Genomic DNA, 17,396 nt, shown 5'->3' with positions numbered 1-17,396 from the left:
ACAATATGTATAAATAATAATAAAGAAATTAAAATGCAAGGAAATAACATAAATTCTAAAGTTTTGATGCATTATCTGTTGTATTAAATTTAATTTATGCTTATTTAAATTCAGCACAAGTTTAAGTAAAATGTGCGGACACATTATATTAATGCTGATTTAGGGTTTAAAATATGTCATTTGTGTTTTCATTGTCATGAAATAAAAAATAAATGTTCCTCTAAATCATCTTTATTTGTATATTTCATGTTAAATATAATTTCTTGCAATGAAGTTCTGGTGAGATTGGTCCTGTAGTTTGTCTTTGACTGTGTTTCAGCGGCGGCTCTGGGGAACCTGGTGTCTGATCTGGCTGGACTCGGGTAAGCAGCTTCACTAACAGTGTGTGTGTGTGTGTGTGTGTGTGTGTGTGTAATATTAGTAACGCCGTGTGTAGTTTAGCAGGTTACGTGGAGGCTCTGGCTGCACGCTTTGGGATGCAGATTCCTGATCTCACACCGAAACAAGTGGATATGTGGCAGACCAGAGTCACTTCACACATGGTGAGACACTCGTGTGTGTGTGTGTGTGGGAGTGTGCTTGTGAGTTTGTGTATGCGTGCATGAGTGTGCATGCGAGTGTGTGAGTGTTCAGTTTGTGTGCGAGTGTGTGCGCGTATGAGCTTGCTTGTATGAATGTGTGCATGCGAGTGTGTGCTGAGTTTGCTTTGAGGTTGTGTGAGTCAGCATCTGCTTGTGTGCATGAGTGTACGTGTGAGTGTGTGATTGCGCATGTGTTTGCTTGTGCAAGTGTATAAGTTTGCTTGTGAATTTGTGTGTGCATGCGAGTTTGCAGTGTGTCTGTGCGTTTGTGTACCTGTATGTGCGAGGCAAGTGTGCATGAGTTTGCTTGTGTCTGCAAGTGTGTGTGAGAGTGTGTTTCCAGGTTGTTCATAGAGTCTTCAGCAGCTCCTCTCTTTGTGTGTGTGTGTGTGTGTGTGTGTTCAGGGTAAAGCCATAGGCGTCGCTATCGGATGCATTCTGGGGATGTTTCCGTTGCTCTTCTTAAGCGATGATGAGGAGGAGAAGAAGGAGAAGAAGAAGGCGAAGAATCATCCGAACTCAAACTGACAGGCTTTTCTATCAGCATGACAACAACATTTATATTGGCAAAGTGAAGAAAATCAAGCAAAAGAACAAAAGTTCATACGGTAAACATCATCAGAGTAATGAAAAAAAAATCATTAAACAGTAGAGAGTAGCTATTACAATTAGTAGGTAGTTAAGAGTTTAATCTAGAGATGAAGACTAGATGTTATAATGAGCATGAGTTGCGTTTCGCTCTTTAACACTATTTTAAAGGCCTGTTCATTAAAGGAACGATAACTCTTAACGATAGTTTAATTCGTTTTAATAATCACTCCACACTACAATTATAACGATATCGACACAGCAGAACGAATCCATCCTGCGTTAAAGTCAAGCACTTTATACATTCAAAGCAAGAAAATAACTAATGCAAAACTCATCAATTATGAAACGAATCCAAAAGCAGCTCTAGAGAATACAATAGAGTCATAATTCAGATCAATTCTGTTCTCATCTGATATCGTCAGTGCTGTTAAATCTATGATAATACTGAATATTAATTCTGTTCAACCTAAATATCGTTGTAGTTATGATTCTTGTAGTGAACGAGCCTCTTTTGAGCTTTCTATTGTTTGTTTTCACTAATATCTTGACTGCTTTCTTGTTCCTGTAGATTTTAGCAGCATGTTTTTCTGTGTGTTTAGAGAAGAATGAAGTTTTAGTTTAGTTTGAAGTGACCGTCGTCCAAGATTAACTCGCATCTGAACAAAGATTTCGGAACATTTACTGGAGATTAATATTTTTAAACCGTGTTCTGTATTATATCTTTGCAGCATCATAAAGCAAAAGCTTGTTTTACTCCGGTGTGTGTTAATCTTGGACGCTGTTATAGTTAAATATCAATATGATTTCGACTGGAATTAGTTTTATTCTGGACAGCACAAGCCTTTTTACACTCGTACATGAGCATGTGACGTTCTGCACTCCCATCATGCATCTGAGACGTAAACTAAACCTCGCTGAGCTGCTGGGTCGTGACGTCAGATGAACCCGGAGCCCTCGTGCATCATGGGTTTCCTCAGAAATGTGTCAAAACTCAACGAAACGCAGTATGTGATTAAGTTCGCTTGTGTTTTAATCAGTTCAGTGCCGGGTTTCTGTGGCTCTTAATTTGCTTTTTCACAAATTAAGGCCTAAAAAGCTTTTAAATCGGAGCAGAAAGTCTTGAATTCTTAAATTCATGGGTATAAATGTTGCATGCATTGCAAAAAATGAATATTTATCTAAACATCCTTAAATCAAGATACATTTACTGGAGATGTAAAATGAACACATATGTGACCCTGGAGCACAGAAGCAGTCATAAGCAGCACAGCTATATTTGTAGCAATAGCCAGCAATACATTGAATGGCTCAAAATTATCAATTTTTCTTTTATGCCAAAATTTCCTACCATAAATATATCAAAACTTCATTTTTGATTAGTAATATGCATTGCTAAGAATTTCATTTGAACAACTTTAAAGGTGATTTTCTCAATATTTAGATTTTTTTGCACCCTCAGATTCCAGATTTTCAAATAGTTGTCAAATAGTTTAAAAATAATCTAAAAAAATTACCCTTATGACTGGTTTTGTGGTCCAGGGTCACATATTAAGTCCTGTTTTCCTTGAAATTGAACAAAATGAAGTTTTTTCCCTTTGAATTAATGAGATTTTTCTGAGCCCATTGGCAGATATTTGTTCGTTTTGATCGTGAAATCACTTTATTTTGATCAGTTTCTCAGAAAACAAGACTTTGTATAAAGTGCACTGCAAAACAAGACAGAAATACTGAGGAAGAGCATCGGTTTACTGAAGTGTGATCAGAAGGTTCAGTAAATGTTTATCTGTTGAAAGTTGTATTTTCAAACTTTGAAGTATTATTAATTTGCATTTAGAGACCGTATTGACATGCTGCATTCAGTTTATCCCTTAAATCTTCTTACATTTTTCTTTACCTTCATAAAATCTGCGTAAACCCTGTACCTGCTAATATGCATCACTCAAATATGATTAAATACATATTTATTTTTTCTTTCAATAGTGCCAAGTTATAATCACTCCAATCCAAGTCATTGTGAATGAATGATCGACAGGGTCATGTATGAATGTGCCAGAATGAAGGAGTTTGTCTTCACATCAAAAAACAAAACATAATAATAATAAATAAATAAAATGCATTTAAAAAATACAATAAAGTAAAATAAACAAATTCATTACTTAAAAAAAACATTAACTTATACTAAACACTAAAACTATATAGATATATTAAAAAAATAATAATAAAATGACTAAAACGCACAACTAATTTTAACTAAAAATGTAACAAAATTAAGCTCAAAATTAAGTTTGTTAAAGCGCTATAATAACTAAAGCTTAATGAGAAAAAAAAAAAAATAATAATAATAATAAAAACGCACAACAAAATTACTAAAACTTTAACTGGAATTTTAAAATAAATATTGAAATAAAATATTATTAACTATAAAGGTCTTTGCACACAGAGTCTGAAATTTCGTCACGCATGGAAACCAGAGGCGGACGAAGTACACAACTCCATCACTTGAGTGAAAGTACAGATACTGCTGGTCAAATATTACTCCACTACAAGTGAAAGTTGTAAAGACAGAATTTTACTTTAGTAAAAGCACAGAGGTACTTGCTTTTAAAAGTACTTAAGTACCAAAAATAAATGTCTTTTTATGTCAATGCACTGTTTTATTATTGTTGTGTGTAATACTTGCAATACCTCTGAAGCAACTTACAATACATTACGCTTACTGAATACATATATAATATAATTTTGTGAGGAGACGCACAAGAGTTTTTCTGTGGTTTTATAAGTAATAATTTAATTTACACGAGTTGGCAAAATAAGAGGTTACACTTTATTTCGACGGTCCACTTTAGACATTCTACTAACTATAAGTAACTTTGTAACTACATGTCAGCTAATTCTCATTAATGTGCAACTACATGTCTACTAACTCTCAGTAGGGAAGGTTTAGGGTTAGTAGAATAAGTTGACACATACTTGCAAAGTTTCTGATAGTATGTTGTGGACCCATCAGAATAAAGTGTTAGAAGATATTAATCAGAAAGTCTACTAATACTCTAATGACTGCTAGCTGACATGTAGTTACAAATTTACTTACTGTTAGTAGAATGTCTAAAGTGGACTATCGAAAAATGCTGGGAAATCACTTTACGTAGCCCTACAATAGTGATTAGACTGTCTGGAAAAAAAAAAAAGTTAAGTTTTAGAGAAGAAAATAATTCATCTATTGGCTTTCAAAGCTGCTACAGTAATGACTTTCTACTTCGGGACCTTGACGGAAATATAGTGGAGTGAAAAGTACGATATTTGTCTTTCAAATGTAGTGAAGTTAAGGTCATAAGTTTCCAGAAAAAAATAATACTTGAGTACAGTAATCAAGTAATGTACTCCGTTACCATCCGCCTCTGACAGAAACCTTGCACACTGAGTCAAAATGCAAAAAATGCAGAATATCGAACCCAATCCCAATTTTTTTTATTTTTTACCATGGACTAAAGTTTCGGAGGCAGTGTGTTAACGTGATTGAAACAAGGCGTGGTCGTATTTATTTTTTAGCATGCAAAAATTTCAGACTCTGTGCAAAGACTTTAAAGTGCCCCTACTATGGGTTATGAAAGGTTCATATTTTCCCCAACAACAGGTTGACATGCATGCGAGGTCAAAAAACACTTTCATTGTCTTCCACTATAGAAAAGTGAAGCCGGGTCCGATTGGTCAATTTCATTTCTATTTCATAAAGCAGTGTTTGTGAGTGCGGTGCTGCTTTGTGTACAGCGTTACCAGGGAAACCGCTATTTTTAACGCTCCAAAAGCGGCACCTAGTGGCAAAGAATGAATTTGCATTTTCATTCAGACCAACGCGAAAAGACCAACAAGTGGGCGGACAATATGCTAATGTTTCATGTTGACGTCAACATAAAACGGCTTGGGATTCGTTTTAAAAACGACTTGTTTCAATGATTCAGAGTCGACTCTTTCTTTTGGGAGACATAACTTTATACACTGTGCACTTTCAGATTTAAAACTTTGCAGGATGTTTTCATTCAGTTAGAGCTGCGTTACACACTGCATGATCTTCAAAAATCCATAATAGGGGCACTTTAAGTATAAAATAAGACTGAGGCAGGTGGAATCAGACGTGCATATGAATGTTAGTAATGCTCTCAGTCCTGAAGGAAACCCATGATTCCTCCGGGTTCAGAAGTTGGACGTCTCGATCTCGACTCATGAGTGCCTCTGTAGTTCCTGTAGCAGATGATTTCTGATGTGCTCAAATGACATTGATGTAAAGATGTCGATCTCATGTAGATTTGCTGTTATCGGCCGTTCGGACGCGGAAACGCCGTTTGAACAGAAATACCTCTGCAGTGATGTTTTAGTAGTTTAATGATCAAAAGATTCTGGGCAATGTATCAAGAATATGCCCCAAAAAATGTGTTACTAATTTTAGTGTATACTTATTATTGGACACTATGCATTCTAATAAATATTCATGTATATATAATTATTGCACAGCTGTCTCTGGGTAGTGGACATGTAGTCTATTTTACAGTATTTTGCAAATTCTATGATTATTTTTGAGAGACTACATGGAATATTTGTACTTTTATAACTTCATTTGTCACTCCGCAGAACTATTGAAGTGAACCGTAAGTTCAAACACGGAGTATAGGTTTTGTTCAAAAATATTGATCAATGTAATTTGTGAATGTGCTTTTGTGAACATGAAGCTCTAAATGTCATGTTGTTGCTTTAATTTTAATGAACTCATATGTGTTGAATTGGTTTCAGTTATTAGATCCAGATTCTGTTTATATTGGGTATTTCACAGAGAATTGTTCAAATGAATTACACTTTATGTGGATATACACTTTAAATGGTAACACTTTACAATAACATTAACATGAACTAACAAAGAAAATACTTCTAAAGTGTTTAATAATCTTAGCTAATATTAACAGAAGCAACTTTTGGATTTAATAATGTATTGGTAGATGTTTAACATTATTTAGCTAAATGAACAGTAAAAACATACATCAACAAAAGTATAAGTCATTGTTAGTTAATTTTAGTTCATGCATTAACTAATTGGATCTTGTTGTAAAGTGTTACCGAATTATAAATGAAATAAACATCCCCTGAAGTTTTCACACTGCAACGGATTTTAATAAAATGCCTTTATTGACAATATAAAAATCACACTGCATTATTATCATTATTATGTACAGTCTAGTGGTGTTCAGTATCTAACACACAATTCAGTCTGAGCAGATCAAACTAAACGCTTTAGCTAGACTTTAACAGGTGAGTTAAGGAGGGTTAACCAGCCTCTGCACATCTATGTGCGTAAATAAACACGTTAAACAGCTAAACACACACCAAACGACTTGAGTTTTATTTTTTAAAACAGTGCTTCTAGAATATATTCAGATCTGCTACATATGTGGAGCATTAGTAAATAAATGAACACTGATCTCTGCTCCACTCACGGCGACGTCTGTCTACACTCTTAAAAATAAAGGTTCTTTATTGGGGCCCAAATGTTCTGTGAAGAACTTAATCATCCACTGAAACACTACAGGTTCTTTATATTGGAAAAAGGTTTTTATTGGCATCAATGGCTCCAAGAAGAACCTTTAACATCCATGGAACCGTTCCATTGGATAAGAGGTTCTTTACATGGAAAAAGGTATTCAGATTATTAAAATGTAACATTCTTTGGGAAACCAAAAATGTTTCTTAAAGGAATTTGGAACCTTAACCTTAAAAGGAACCTCTTTTGGAACTTTGACATTTAAAGAGTGTATTTCCTCTTGCTGTATGAATTCGTAGATAAACAAACAATGATCTCCACTGTTTCCTTTCGGTTTTTTTCATGGCTACTGTCGGTCTACACTCTTAAAATAAAGGTTATTTATTAGCGCCAATGGTTCCAATAAGAACCTTCAACGTCCATGGAACCATGTAAGATTCTTCATAGTGGAAAAAGGTTCATTATTAAAATGTTCTTCACACTAAGAAAAGATGGCTCACTAATGGTTCTTCAATGGCATTCAATGCAAAACAACAACAACAACAAAAAAACTATTTTTGAAACTATTTTATTGGGACCAATTTTTCCATTTAAGAACCTTCAACATCCATAGAACCAGGGCCGGTTGCATGAAAGTCCTCAAGTAATTTGACTTGGGGGTATCCCTGAGGGGAAAAAATTCCCTGAGGTAAGGGATTTCTTTAAGAGCGTTGCAACAAACGTCTTAACTGTCACCCTTACCTAAGTGTTTATCCTAAGCATTTCACGGTAGTTCCTGGCAACATACGGCAATGGGTGCCGCGGTTGCTATAGTTACTATATCTCACAATAACCATAGATATGTATATCTATGACAATAAACTGAACATAACGCAATATAAACCTAACCAACTAAAACATGAACAAATAAACGAGCGCTGCCCATTTCTGCGCTGCTTTGTGTACAGTCGTTACCGAGGAAACCGCTTTGTTTTTGAAAGTGCCTCCTGCTGACCAATGACGGAAATGTTAATAAATGTGAAAATTAACCCATGTTTTGATGCTGCAAACACGCAGAGTTGTAAATGTGAACAGGTAGATCGACAAAAAGATAATGCATTATAAAAATCTAAACAATTAAGACATGCATTACATTTATATTCTTTAATTAATGTAATAACTGATTCATAATAATGGTTTAAATTAATATAATAATTGATACAACTCATCCATTTTCTTAAAAAATATATATAAAACTTTTTGTTTTGTGAAAACCTGTAAGTCATGCTTTTTACAGTTTAATATGTTACCACAGTCATTGCCCTACTACGCTAATATGATATTTTATTTGTGCAGGTCTTAAAAACATGTCTTAAGTCTTACATTTGAGCTTAAAAATACTGAGTTTAAGATGACTTAAGGGAGCTGTTTTGGTTCCTTAAATTCATCAAGGTGAAATAGTTACTAAGGACATTGTAGCAACACTTGAGGGAACACTTTCAGATAATTAAGAGGAATATTTAATGACAGCCTTAAGGTTCCTTAAGTTGACCCTTAGGATTTTTCTTGCAACCCAAGTTTCACTAAGGGTTCCCTTAACCTTATACTAAGGGATTTCTTAGCTTAAGGGCTTTCATGCAACCGGGCCCAGGTACTTTAAAATGGAAAACGGTTCTTTAGATTTTTCAAATGTTCTTCACACTAAAAAAACATAGTTCTTTTAAGAACTGATCACTAAAAGGATCTTCGAGGAACCCTCTTTTGGAACCTTTATTTTTAAGTGTGTGTGAATTCTTAAAAATAAAGGTTCTTTATTGGGCCCAAATGTTCCATTAAGAACTTAAACATCCATTGAACCATTACAGGTTCTTTATCTTGGAAAAAGGTTTGATACATTCTTAGAATTAAAGGTTTTTATTGGCATCGATGGTCCCAAGAAGTACTTTTAACATCCATGAAACCTTTCCATTGGATAAGAGGTTCATTACAGCGGAAAAAGGTTGTATAGATTAATAAAATGTTGTCCCCACCAAGAAAAAAAACTTGAAAGGTTCTTTGGGCAAAAATGGTCCTTCAATGGCATTCAATGCAAAAACTTTGTTTTGGAGCTTTTAATTTTAAAGAGTGTATTTCCTCTTCCTGTAATCAATTAGTAGATAAACGAATACTGATCTCCATTGTTTCCTTTGTTCACGGCAAATGTCAGTCTACACTCTTAAAATGAAGGTTTATTGGTGCCAATATTTCCATTAAGAAACTTCAACATCCATGTAACCATCAAAGGTTCTTCATAGGGGAAAGAACCTTCAACATCCACACTAAGAAAAATGGTTGCTTTAAGAAATGATCACTGAAAGGTTCTTTGGGGAACCCTCTTTTGGAACCTTTATTTTTAAAGAGTGTTACCCCTTTTCCACCAATGCAGTTTGAGTGCTGGTTCGGAGCCAGAGCCTAGTTTCAAATCGGGTTCTTTGTCTTTCGACACCCAGAGCACCTGCTCCGAACCAGGAAAAGTGGTTCGTAAGTAGCACCAAAACATTGCTGGGCTAGAAGTAAGAACAGCTTGTGTCAGGGGCTGGGTTACCGTGACCAACAAAATACATTTGACTGCCATATTTGAAATAACAGCTGAACACAAACACGTTGGATTCGCTGTGTTTGGATGCCGATGTAGGTTCTTAAAGCCATGAACGTCAATAGCAACACAACATCCACCATTGTTGATGGTGTTTAGGCTTGTTAGGGATGGCACCGGGCACCAGTGCGCTACGGGAGCGACTGGAAGACAGACGGCTCTTTATGCTTTTAGATCATTCCTGCAGCGCCTCGGTATCGTGTGCCGATTGGTCCACCCGGTGCCGATGCGTCCCGAACAAGCCCGTTGTGTTTGGCGCTGTTAGGGGAAATGAGACGTATTCAGTGACGCAAGTCCTGGCTCTGTGGTGGCTCTCTAGCCAGTGGAAAAGCAAACTGGTTCTTAGGAGGCTCGCCAGTCGAACAAATTCCGAACCAGCAATAGCACTGGTTCTGAACTAGCACTCGGTTCATGCTGGTGGAAAAGGGGTATGTGTGAACTTTTAAAAATAAAGGTTCTTTATTGGCATTGATGGCTCCATAAAGAACCTATAACATGCATGGAACCTTTCAATTGCACAAATGGTTCTTTACAGTGGAAAAAAAATTGTTGTTTTAAGAACTGTTGACTGAAAGTAATGCCATTCCTTCGGCATTCAATACAAAAACCTCTTTTGGAACTTTTCCATTTAAAGAGTGTATTTACTCTTCCTGTAATGAATGAGTAGATAAACAAACACTGATCTCCACTGTTTCCTTTTTTTTCACGGCAAATGTCTGTCTACACTCTTAAAATAATGGTTTATTGGTGCCAATATTTCCATTAAGAAACTTTAATCTCCATGGAACTATTAAAGCAGTGGTCTCGAGCTCAATTCCTGGAGGGCCACAGCTCTGCAGAGTTTAGCTCCAAATCACACCTGCTTGGAAGTTTCTAGTGATACTGAAGAGCTTGATTAGCTGGATCAGGTGTGTTTGATTAGGGTTGGAGCTAAACTGTGCAGAGCTGTGGCCCTCCAGGAATTGAGTTTGAGACCAATACATTAAAGGTTCTTCATAGTGGAAAGAACCTTCAACAACCACACTAAGAAAAAATGGTTGTTTTAAGAACTGATTACTGAACGGTTCTTCGGCGAACCCTCTTTTGGAACCTTAATTTTTAAGAGTGTGTGAAAATTAAGGTTCTTTATTGGCGTCGATGGTTCCATAAAGAACCTTTAACATCCACAGAAACTTTAAACTGCAATTTTATAGTGGAAAAAAGTTGTTCTTTTAAGAACTGTTGACTGAAAGGAATGGCATTCCTTTTGGCATTCAATGCAAAAACCTCTTTCGGAACTTTTACTTTTAAGAGTGTATTTCCTCGTCCTGTAATGAATAATCATCCTGTTCCACCTTCACTTGTCCAGGTACATCTGCGTTGTCATTTTGACAGCCAGACGTCATCGTTGTTGTCGTTCCCTGGCAGCGAGCCTGATGCTTGAGGAAACTGTCTCTCCAGACGATCTTCTTGCCGCAGAGCGAGCACTCGTACGGACGCAGGCCTCCGTGCGTCTTGACGTGTTTGGTCAGGTGGTGCTTCATCTTGAAGCTCTTGGAGCAGACGGGGCAGGCGAACGGACGCAGGTTCAGGTGTTGCATTTTCACGTGGCGGTCGCGCATGCTCTTCAGCGTGTACGCTTTGCCACAGTGACAGAAGTGGACTTTGGGCGTCGCAGAGAGAGGAGAGCACGGGGAGGACGAGGACGACTGCGAGACCCAGGAAAGCTCGGACGTTCCCGGCGCCAACTGGTCGGACGGTGGCGGTGGCAAGGGACGCTGGGAAATCTGCCCCGTGGCCTTCTCGATTTCGTCGTAGGTCTCGAACGCGATGTCTGTTTCGTTCTCCTCGTCTTCGTCCAGCAGCTTGGCATCTGACAAAGTCCACTGGTTCCACACTGCGTCCGTCTCCTGCTCCGTCTCGCCGCTCTCGCTCTCTCTGAGACGTCCGTCCGACTCGACGGCTCCTGAGAGAAGACAAGAGCAGACAACAAGTCAAAAACACGTCGGTTCTCCACGTTTCCCCCTGGTGGACGGGCGCTAAACTGCAGTGATGAAGAAGCTCCACTCACCGGCCTGGTGCTCCTCACACTTCACCCTCACTTTGTCCTCATCCAGCGGTTCTCCGACTCCTTCATCTGCTTCCATCTTCCTCTGCTCCTCGTCTTCCTTCGCTCCCCGGAGACGAGCGCGGATTCGGTGCCTTGCGAAGTCCGAAGTTTCGATGGACGGCAAAGGCGCGACAGGGAATGCGTGGAAACCTTCGTCTCCCGTATTTGGGCCACATTCAGGCTCCGTTCGGATGGGGAACGTCAGGCTGCTTCTGCTCCATCTGCTCTGAGTCGGACGCCTCCATGTGGCCAGAGGTGGTAGTGCGCTTTGCGATCTTTTTTCAAGAGTTTGTTCGCCCGTCGCTCGCTCCCCGTCTTCTGGATCGGCGAAGCAGCAATCGGAGCTGCTGGGCGACTGGTGACTGGAGGACGTCGCCCCGCCGGGGCTGAGCTGGACCAAAGGTCGCGATCTCTTCAGGATGTCCGTGCACTTGTCCACGATGTGCCACATCTGCAGGAAGCTGGCCACCGTGACGTAGTTGATGATGTCGTCACGCACGATGCTGAGCTGACCCGTGTAGGCCGAGTTTAACACGCTCTCGAAGGCCAGAGGGTCCATGACGGAGGGAAGTGACACCGTGGTGACGTTCTTCAGCAGAACCTGGCAACAGAACCGCAGTGTTCAAAGCCGCTCCAGTTAGAGCTATGGCATTTGTCCGTGCAGGACTGTAACTGTGCTTTTCTGTTGCTAAATAAGCAGGGGCCAGATTCACAAAACAGGCAAGACACTACAGATAAATAGAGTAAACATTTTAACTAACAAATATCACTATACTTACCCGGCACAATGCAATAAGACAACTGTTTTGTATTTCGAGTTTTCTGAAATGTTATGTTTAAATATGTAAAGAAGACATTATCTACTTGTATTTGCATTCATTTGCATAGATTTCCAGAACCAGAAATCTGGAATTGGTCCAAAACTTCTTGTTTGATTTTATTGTCATAATTGGAGTTAAAGGTTTTTCCAGAGGGGATTTTGGATTTGTCTTTTCATCACTCCATAAATCAGAAAACACTTTCAGTAGACAGAAAACAAACACATTTTCACCATGTTTTCAGGAGTAAAGTGTTGTATTACTCAGTGTGAATGAAATATGAACAAACCTTCAGAATACAGAGAGTTTAAAAACTCTTTAAAGATGTGGATTGGAATTAAAATGTACAGAGTACAGACAAATACATTTACCCCTGGTTTCACAGACAAGGCTTAAGCCTAGTCCCAGACTTAAATGTAAGTCTGAGCTGTTTCAACTGAAAGAAACTTGCACTGATTGATCTTATAATATATCAATGACATTGTTTTGTCTCAAGAGGGACACCAGTAATGTTTTTTTTTCTAAGGCACATTTATAAAAATTACCTAAATGTCCTAATTGAACTACGCCTAATCCTGGCTTAGTCTAAGCCCTGTCTGTGAAACCAGGCCAAAGTGCAATAAAGTAAACACTTTGATGTATGTTTTAGATGTTTTCTTTCCACTAGTCTGAAAGAAGAGATATGTTATGAAAGTAAAATAGACCAAAATCACAAAAAACGACAAGGGAGAGTAAAAACAATGGTTTTGCCTTTAGTGTCTCACCTTAAGAATAAAGTTAAGAATACAGTTCTTTCAGAATGTTCTTGTCTTTTTTTCTGAGGACTGAGACAAAGCTTAAAGGTGGGGTATGTATTTTTTCAAAAATGCTTTAGAAAACGAGTCTGAGCCGAGTACCAAAACAAACTTGTAGCCAATCAGCAATAAGGGGCGTGTCTACTCATGATGCGAAGGAGAGGGCGCTCAGTGCACATGATGGACATTAGCCGAGCCGAGCGACGACAGAAAGATAGAGATGACGGAGAAAACGTCTGCTGAACAAAAGAAGGCTTACACCGTGTCTACACCAGACGCGACAGGACAAAGTGACATGCAGACAGCGCAAAAACATGGTAATTGTGGTGTTTCTCATTGAGTTGTTCGTACAATTGGATCATTTTCTTTAGGTAAAAATAACATGCTTAAAAAAATATTTGAGAACTTACTAGGATTTTTCTATAATTTAAAAATAAAATTCTTACAAACTTAGAATTAAATTGAAAACGTATTTCTTTTGTGTGAAATCCGCACCCAACACACTCTCCTAGCAGTTCGTTACTAGTTTACGTTAAGTGTCGAAGTCGTACGATCTCACTCGTATGTTTTTGTACCGTTTATGCCTCACTGACGGTTAGGCTTACATTTAGGCACTATAATGTATATTCTTCCTAAGAATCTTATGTTTTTGTATGAACCAAATTGTACGAATTCAAACGAAATCACCAACCTTTAAACATTTAGGTTTTCTTACGAGATGGAGTTGTAAATAACCCTAGCTATAAATATACTCTAACTTATAGCATTCTAGTGCCACGTTCACAATTAACTCTGTACTTTTAGCATAGAAACGTATTCGTAACTGTCTACTGTGAGAGAACAGTTTGCCGTGGTTACAACGTGACAGATTAGTTTGGTAAATGCTACGTTTTATGGTATATACCATTGTAATTGCATCAGCATACGATTCTACCATTAGTCATATTTAATCAGTGTTGATATGTTTTAAAATAAAAACTGATTTTAAAGATTTTTCCGTTTGTACAAGATACTGTTAGTAAAACATCTCAGGTAGCACTGAGACTAGAGATGATGTGAAGCAAACAAAGCATGTATTGACTAAACATCCTCCTCATAATACTTCAATAAATGACTGAATACGCGTTGCGCTGTCTTGTTTACGGTTGCTTAGTGATTTTTACGTTCTCTGCTACGGCAGAGTAACCAAAGATATGTATAGATGCCCCATTCGACCGCTCCAAGCACGTAGACGCATCCGCCATCTTGGAACGGTCAATTTGACGTCATTCACCATACTACGGGTTCGCAGACCATCAGCTGTGCAGGATTGTGGCATCTTAGAATATTCATTGGTTACTATGGTGAATGACGTCAAGTTGACCATTACAATATGGTGGACGGCTTACGTATAGCGGCCCATAGAAACAGGGCCGCTATATAATGAGGCATCTACATATACATTTCTATGGGTGTAAGCTTACTTCTGGTCATCGTAGATGTTCCATTCGCAGCTGTTTTTTAAAGTCCTTATTATACTGCAGAAGTAGTATGACGTATTGCTTAGAAAGAGACATCCAATCATTATCTTCCTTAATGTTAGCGTTGATTAATATTTATACTGTTCGTACAGTCGCTGCATCTTAAACATTTTGTATTTATTTTTCAACGGTTGTCATGAGAAATAGTTTTGGACTAGGGATGTTTGTATTGATCCTGAAATATCGATATATCGATACAGATGTGAGTATCGACACTCAAATAAAAAAGTATTTATACTAAGGTGTTTTATTTGCCAGTGATATTGTTTATTTGACAAAAAATGTAATGCATTCAATATGCATTGAGTTGGACGAATAACCTATGTTCGCGATTAATTGTGCAGGAAAGAACTATTTTCCTGTTCATCTGAACGCACGCAAATGTTACAAGGCAGAATCAATCAATCACAGAGAGCGTTCACTTACTTCTGACAGTGCATTCAAACAGGGCTGCGTTTCCCAAAGGTATCATGAGAAAGCATTGATGCTTTTGGGCATGGCAGCCCTGAACAATGCTTATCAGAGGACAGAAAAAAAAACATGTTTGAGTTATTTCACAATAAACAAATTGAAATTGTAACCTAAAATTTGTCCAATTAAATTTATTTAAATACAATGTTAAAAGTTCATATTGATCATGTTCTATTCTGTAATGTTAATATAAATATAAGTCTTGTGAAAAAGGTCCATTACCCATTTTACTCTTGGTAATTTAACAATTTAATAAATTTAACAATTTTAAAGTTTAGTTTAGAAGTATCGATATCGACGATACTGGCCTTTAAAAAGTATCGGTATCAAAAACAAAATAAGTGGTATCGCCCAACCCTATTTTGGACGACTACAGCGGATATTTTAGTGTCTCTTAACTAGTTGCTTATTAGCATGCATATTACTAGAATATTAGCTATTTATTAGTAGTAATTAAGCACGTATTAATACCTTATTCTACATCCCTAATCCTACCCAATACCTAAACTTAACAACTACCGCACTAACTATTAATAAGCAGCAAATTAGGAATTTATTGAGGGGAAAAGTCGTAGTTAATAGTGAATAAGTGTTCCCTATTCTAAAGTGTTAACGCGGATTTTTACGCGGCGGCGGTCCCAAGCTGTCAATCAAACCGCCGAAACCAAACCGTCATAAATATGCAAATGAGGGCATTTACTCAGGCTTTGTATTATATGTAGAGTGTGAAATCGTTGTGAAATCGGTTCCACACTCACCTGGTCGTGGAAATACGGCGATGAAGCGGCCAGCACACACCGGTGCGCGCGGAACACCTGACCCTGCACCTGAATGGACAGGTCACACAGCTGACCCTCCTCGCGCTGCCGGTTCAGATTCTCCAGAACCGACGCGCGGGCGCTGGGGAAACACACCTGCAGCACCGGGCCTGGCGGAGCGCTGCGGCCGACGAGCTGCTCCATCCTGCCGGGGAGAAAAACACCCGCGACCGCGGAGGAGATGAGAGCCAGAGCCGAGCGCGGATCCGATATCACGGGTATATAACCACACAAAACCCGCCAGCTGAACCGCTCCGGTCAATCCGTCATCAGATAGTCACACAAAACGCGTTTCCTCCGCCGTTATTCGGCTTCAGGCCCGCAGATCAGATCTGCTCAACCGGATCGACCTAGCATATCATAACAGGCTATAATTACACGCATAAGCGCTTATGAGCGCACGCATGATCATGTGTGTTTACATCAACATGCGGCAAAGATCCGATCCAACACGAGTCGACTATCCACAAATAATAAACCGCTGGTTTTATTGACCGGATGTATATTTATCGATCCGATGTGTGGATTATGATCTACTGATCTGATCAGTTTAGCGAAATGAAATATGAAAGTGTTTTTAATCTCACCTGCGTTCACTGCGATGGAGCTCTGCGGAACAGAAAGAGAGACACGCCCCCTTCCTGAAGACCCGCCCCTCATGTAATATACAGTATATGACATAGACAGAGCCTCTATGTAGTTTATAAAGTTGTAATTCTAGTGTTCTCATAAATGAATTCAAAAGGGGGCGGCGCATCCGTCTGTTTTATTATAGAATAAAACAGAAAAGAATAGAATAGAATATGTGCGTCAATTCAGCATCCATGTGACTCTCACCGCTGATGCTGTGAGCGTAACGCCCGGCTCATGAATATTAATTATTCTACGCCACCGGAACGTTTGCGTGCTTCATTAATATGCATGAGCTGAGTCGCGCAGTACTGCGGTCCGCGTGCGCCGCTTGCTGTCTGACTGAAATTCACAAACATCCTCCCATAAAAGTCTTTAAGAAATCCCTCATAATTATCAAACACATTTATTTTAAAGTGTTTATATTTTATACATTGAAGTATTTCTTTTTATGTTTGTCTCTCTGAATTCCCTCACTTATTCTTGTTCACTGTAATGTTTTGTTATTGTTGTTGCGATTTAGGTCATGCAAAAATAAAATAAAACATTCACAACCTTGATTAACCATAATTAGATTATTAATATAATGTAAATTAACTGGATTTCTCTAAAATCTGAAAGATTTAACAACATGTATTTTATTTTTTCCAAACATCAACCTGCCAAGGTACTACAGATGAAAACAAGCCATTTTGGCTAAATCTGGCACATTTTACAATTATTTAATATGTTATTAATGTGCATTGTCCCTGATTAAATAAATACAAATTATATACAAATATTAAAAATCGCATTCGAAAATTATATTCCTTCTTAAGCACGCGCTCAATAATTTGATGATTTGAAACGGGAGCTAGTTTGAGAGAAAAACACCATTTATTATAGTTGACGATCATTAATTTCATTTAAATTATTTTATTTTTCAGTGCAGAAAGTTTTGAAG

General features: G+C 38.1%; 2 protein-coding genes across 7 annotated transcripts in view; one reads left to right on the top strand and one right to left on the bottom strand.

Moving 5' to 3' along the window:
* tmem65 (transmembrane protein 65) overlaps positions 1-10,778 on the top strand; it is a 17,535-nt gene extending 6,757 nt beyond the window's left edge. For 3 of the 4 annotated variants that reach the window (XM_058753561.1, XM_058753559.1, XM_058753560.1), the window contains exons 6-8: positions 320-362; positions 437-542; positions 987-6,365. In XM_058753561.1, the coding sequence (XP_058609544.1) occupies positions 320-362; positions 437-542; positions 987-1,109 (272 nt within the window). In that variant the 3' untranslated portion in view covers positions 1,110-6,365. Of the gene's footprint in view, positions 1-319; positions 363-436; positions 543-986; positions 6,366-10,661 lie in introns of those variants that run through there. The other variant, XR_009267270.1, reaches the window with a different exon arrangement.
* Positions 6,517-17,371, bottom strand: zbtb22a (zinc finger and BTB domain containing 22a). Of its 3 annotated transcripts, XM_058753551.1 has the most exons (4): positions 16,411-17,371; positions 15,764-15,968; positions 11,364-12,003; positions 6,517-11,258 (listed from the first exon to the last, which is right to left on the bottom strand). In XM_058753551.1, the coding sequence occupies exons 1-4, from the start codon at positions 16,578-16,580 to the stop codon at positions 10,600-10,602; spliced, it is 1,674 nt and encodes a 557-aa protein (XP_058609534.1). In that variant the 5' UTR covers positions 16,581-17,371; the 3' UTR covers positions 6,517-10,599. The 3 variants fall into 3 exon arrangements, with proteins under 3 accessions (XP_058609534.1, XP_058609536.1, XP_058609535.1); XM_058753553.1 differs by lacking the exon at positions 15,764-15,968 and having other exon boundaries at positions 16,411-16,460; XM_058753552.1 differs by lacking the exon at positions 16,411-17,371 and having other exon boundaries at positions 15,764-16,404.
* Positions 17,372-17,396: the final 25 nt, after the last annotated feature.

The sequence above is a fragment of the Onychostoma macrolepis genome, chromosome 19, assembly GCF_012432095.1.
Source record: "Onychostoma macrolepis isolate SWU-2019 chromosome 19, ASM1243209v1, whole genome shotgun sequence".
NCBI classification, from domain to species: domain Eukaryota; kingdom Metazoa; phylum Chordata; class Actinopteri; order Cypriniformes; family Cyprinidae; genus Onychostoma; species Onychostoma macrolepis.
Note: the sequence above shows the minus strand (reverse complement) of the source record. Positions and strands in the feature narration are given on the sequence as shown.

Coding starts and splice junctions, on each gene's coding strand:
- zbtb22a (XM_058753551.1), bottom strand. CDS start 16,580: ATGCGCCGCCCCCTTTTGAATTCATTTATGAGAACACTAGAATTACAA. Junction 12,004..15,763: donor CGCCGTATTTCCACGACCAG/GTGAGTGTGGAA, acceptor TTCTGTTGCCAG/GTTCTGCTGAAGAACGTCAC. Junction 11,259..11,363: donor GTGTGAGGAGCACCAGGCCG/GTGAGTGGAGCT, acceptor GTCTTCTCTCAG/GAGCCGTCGAGTCGGACGGA.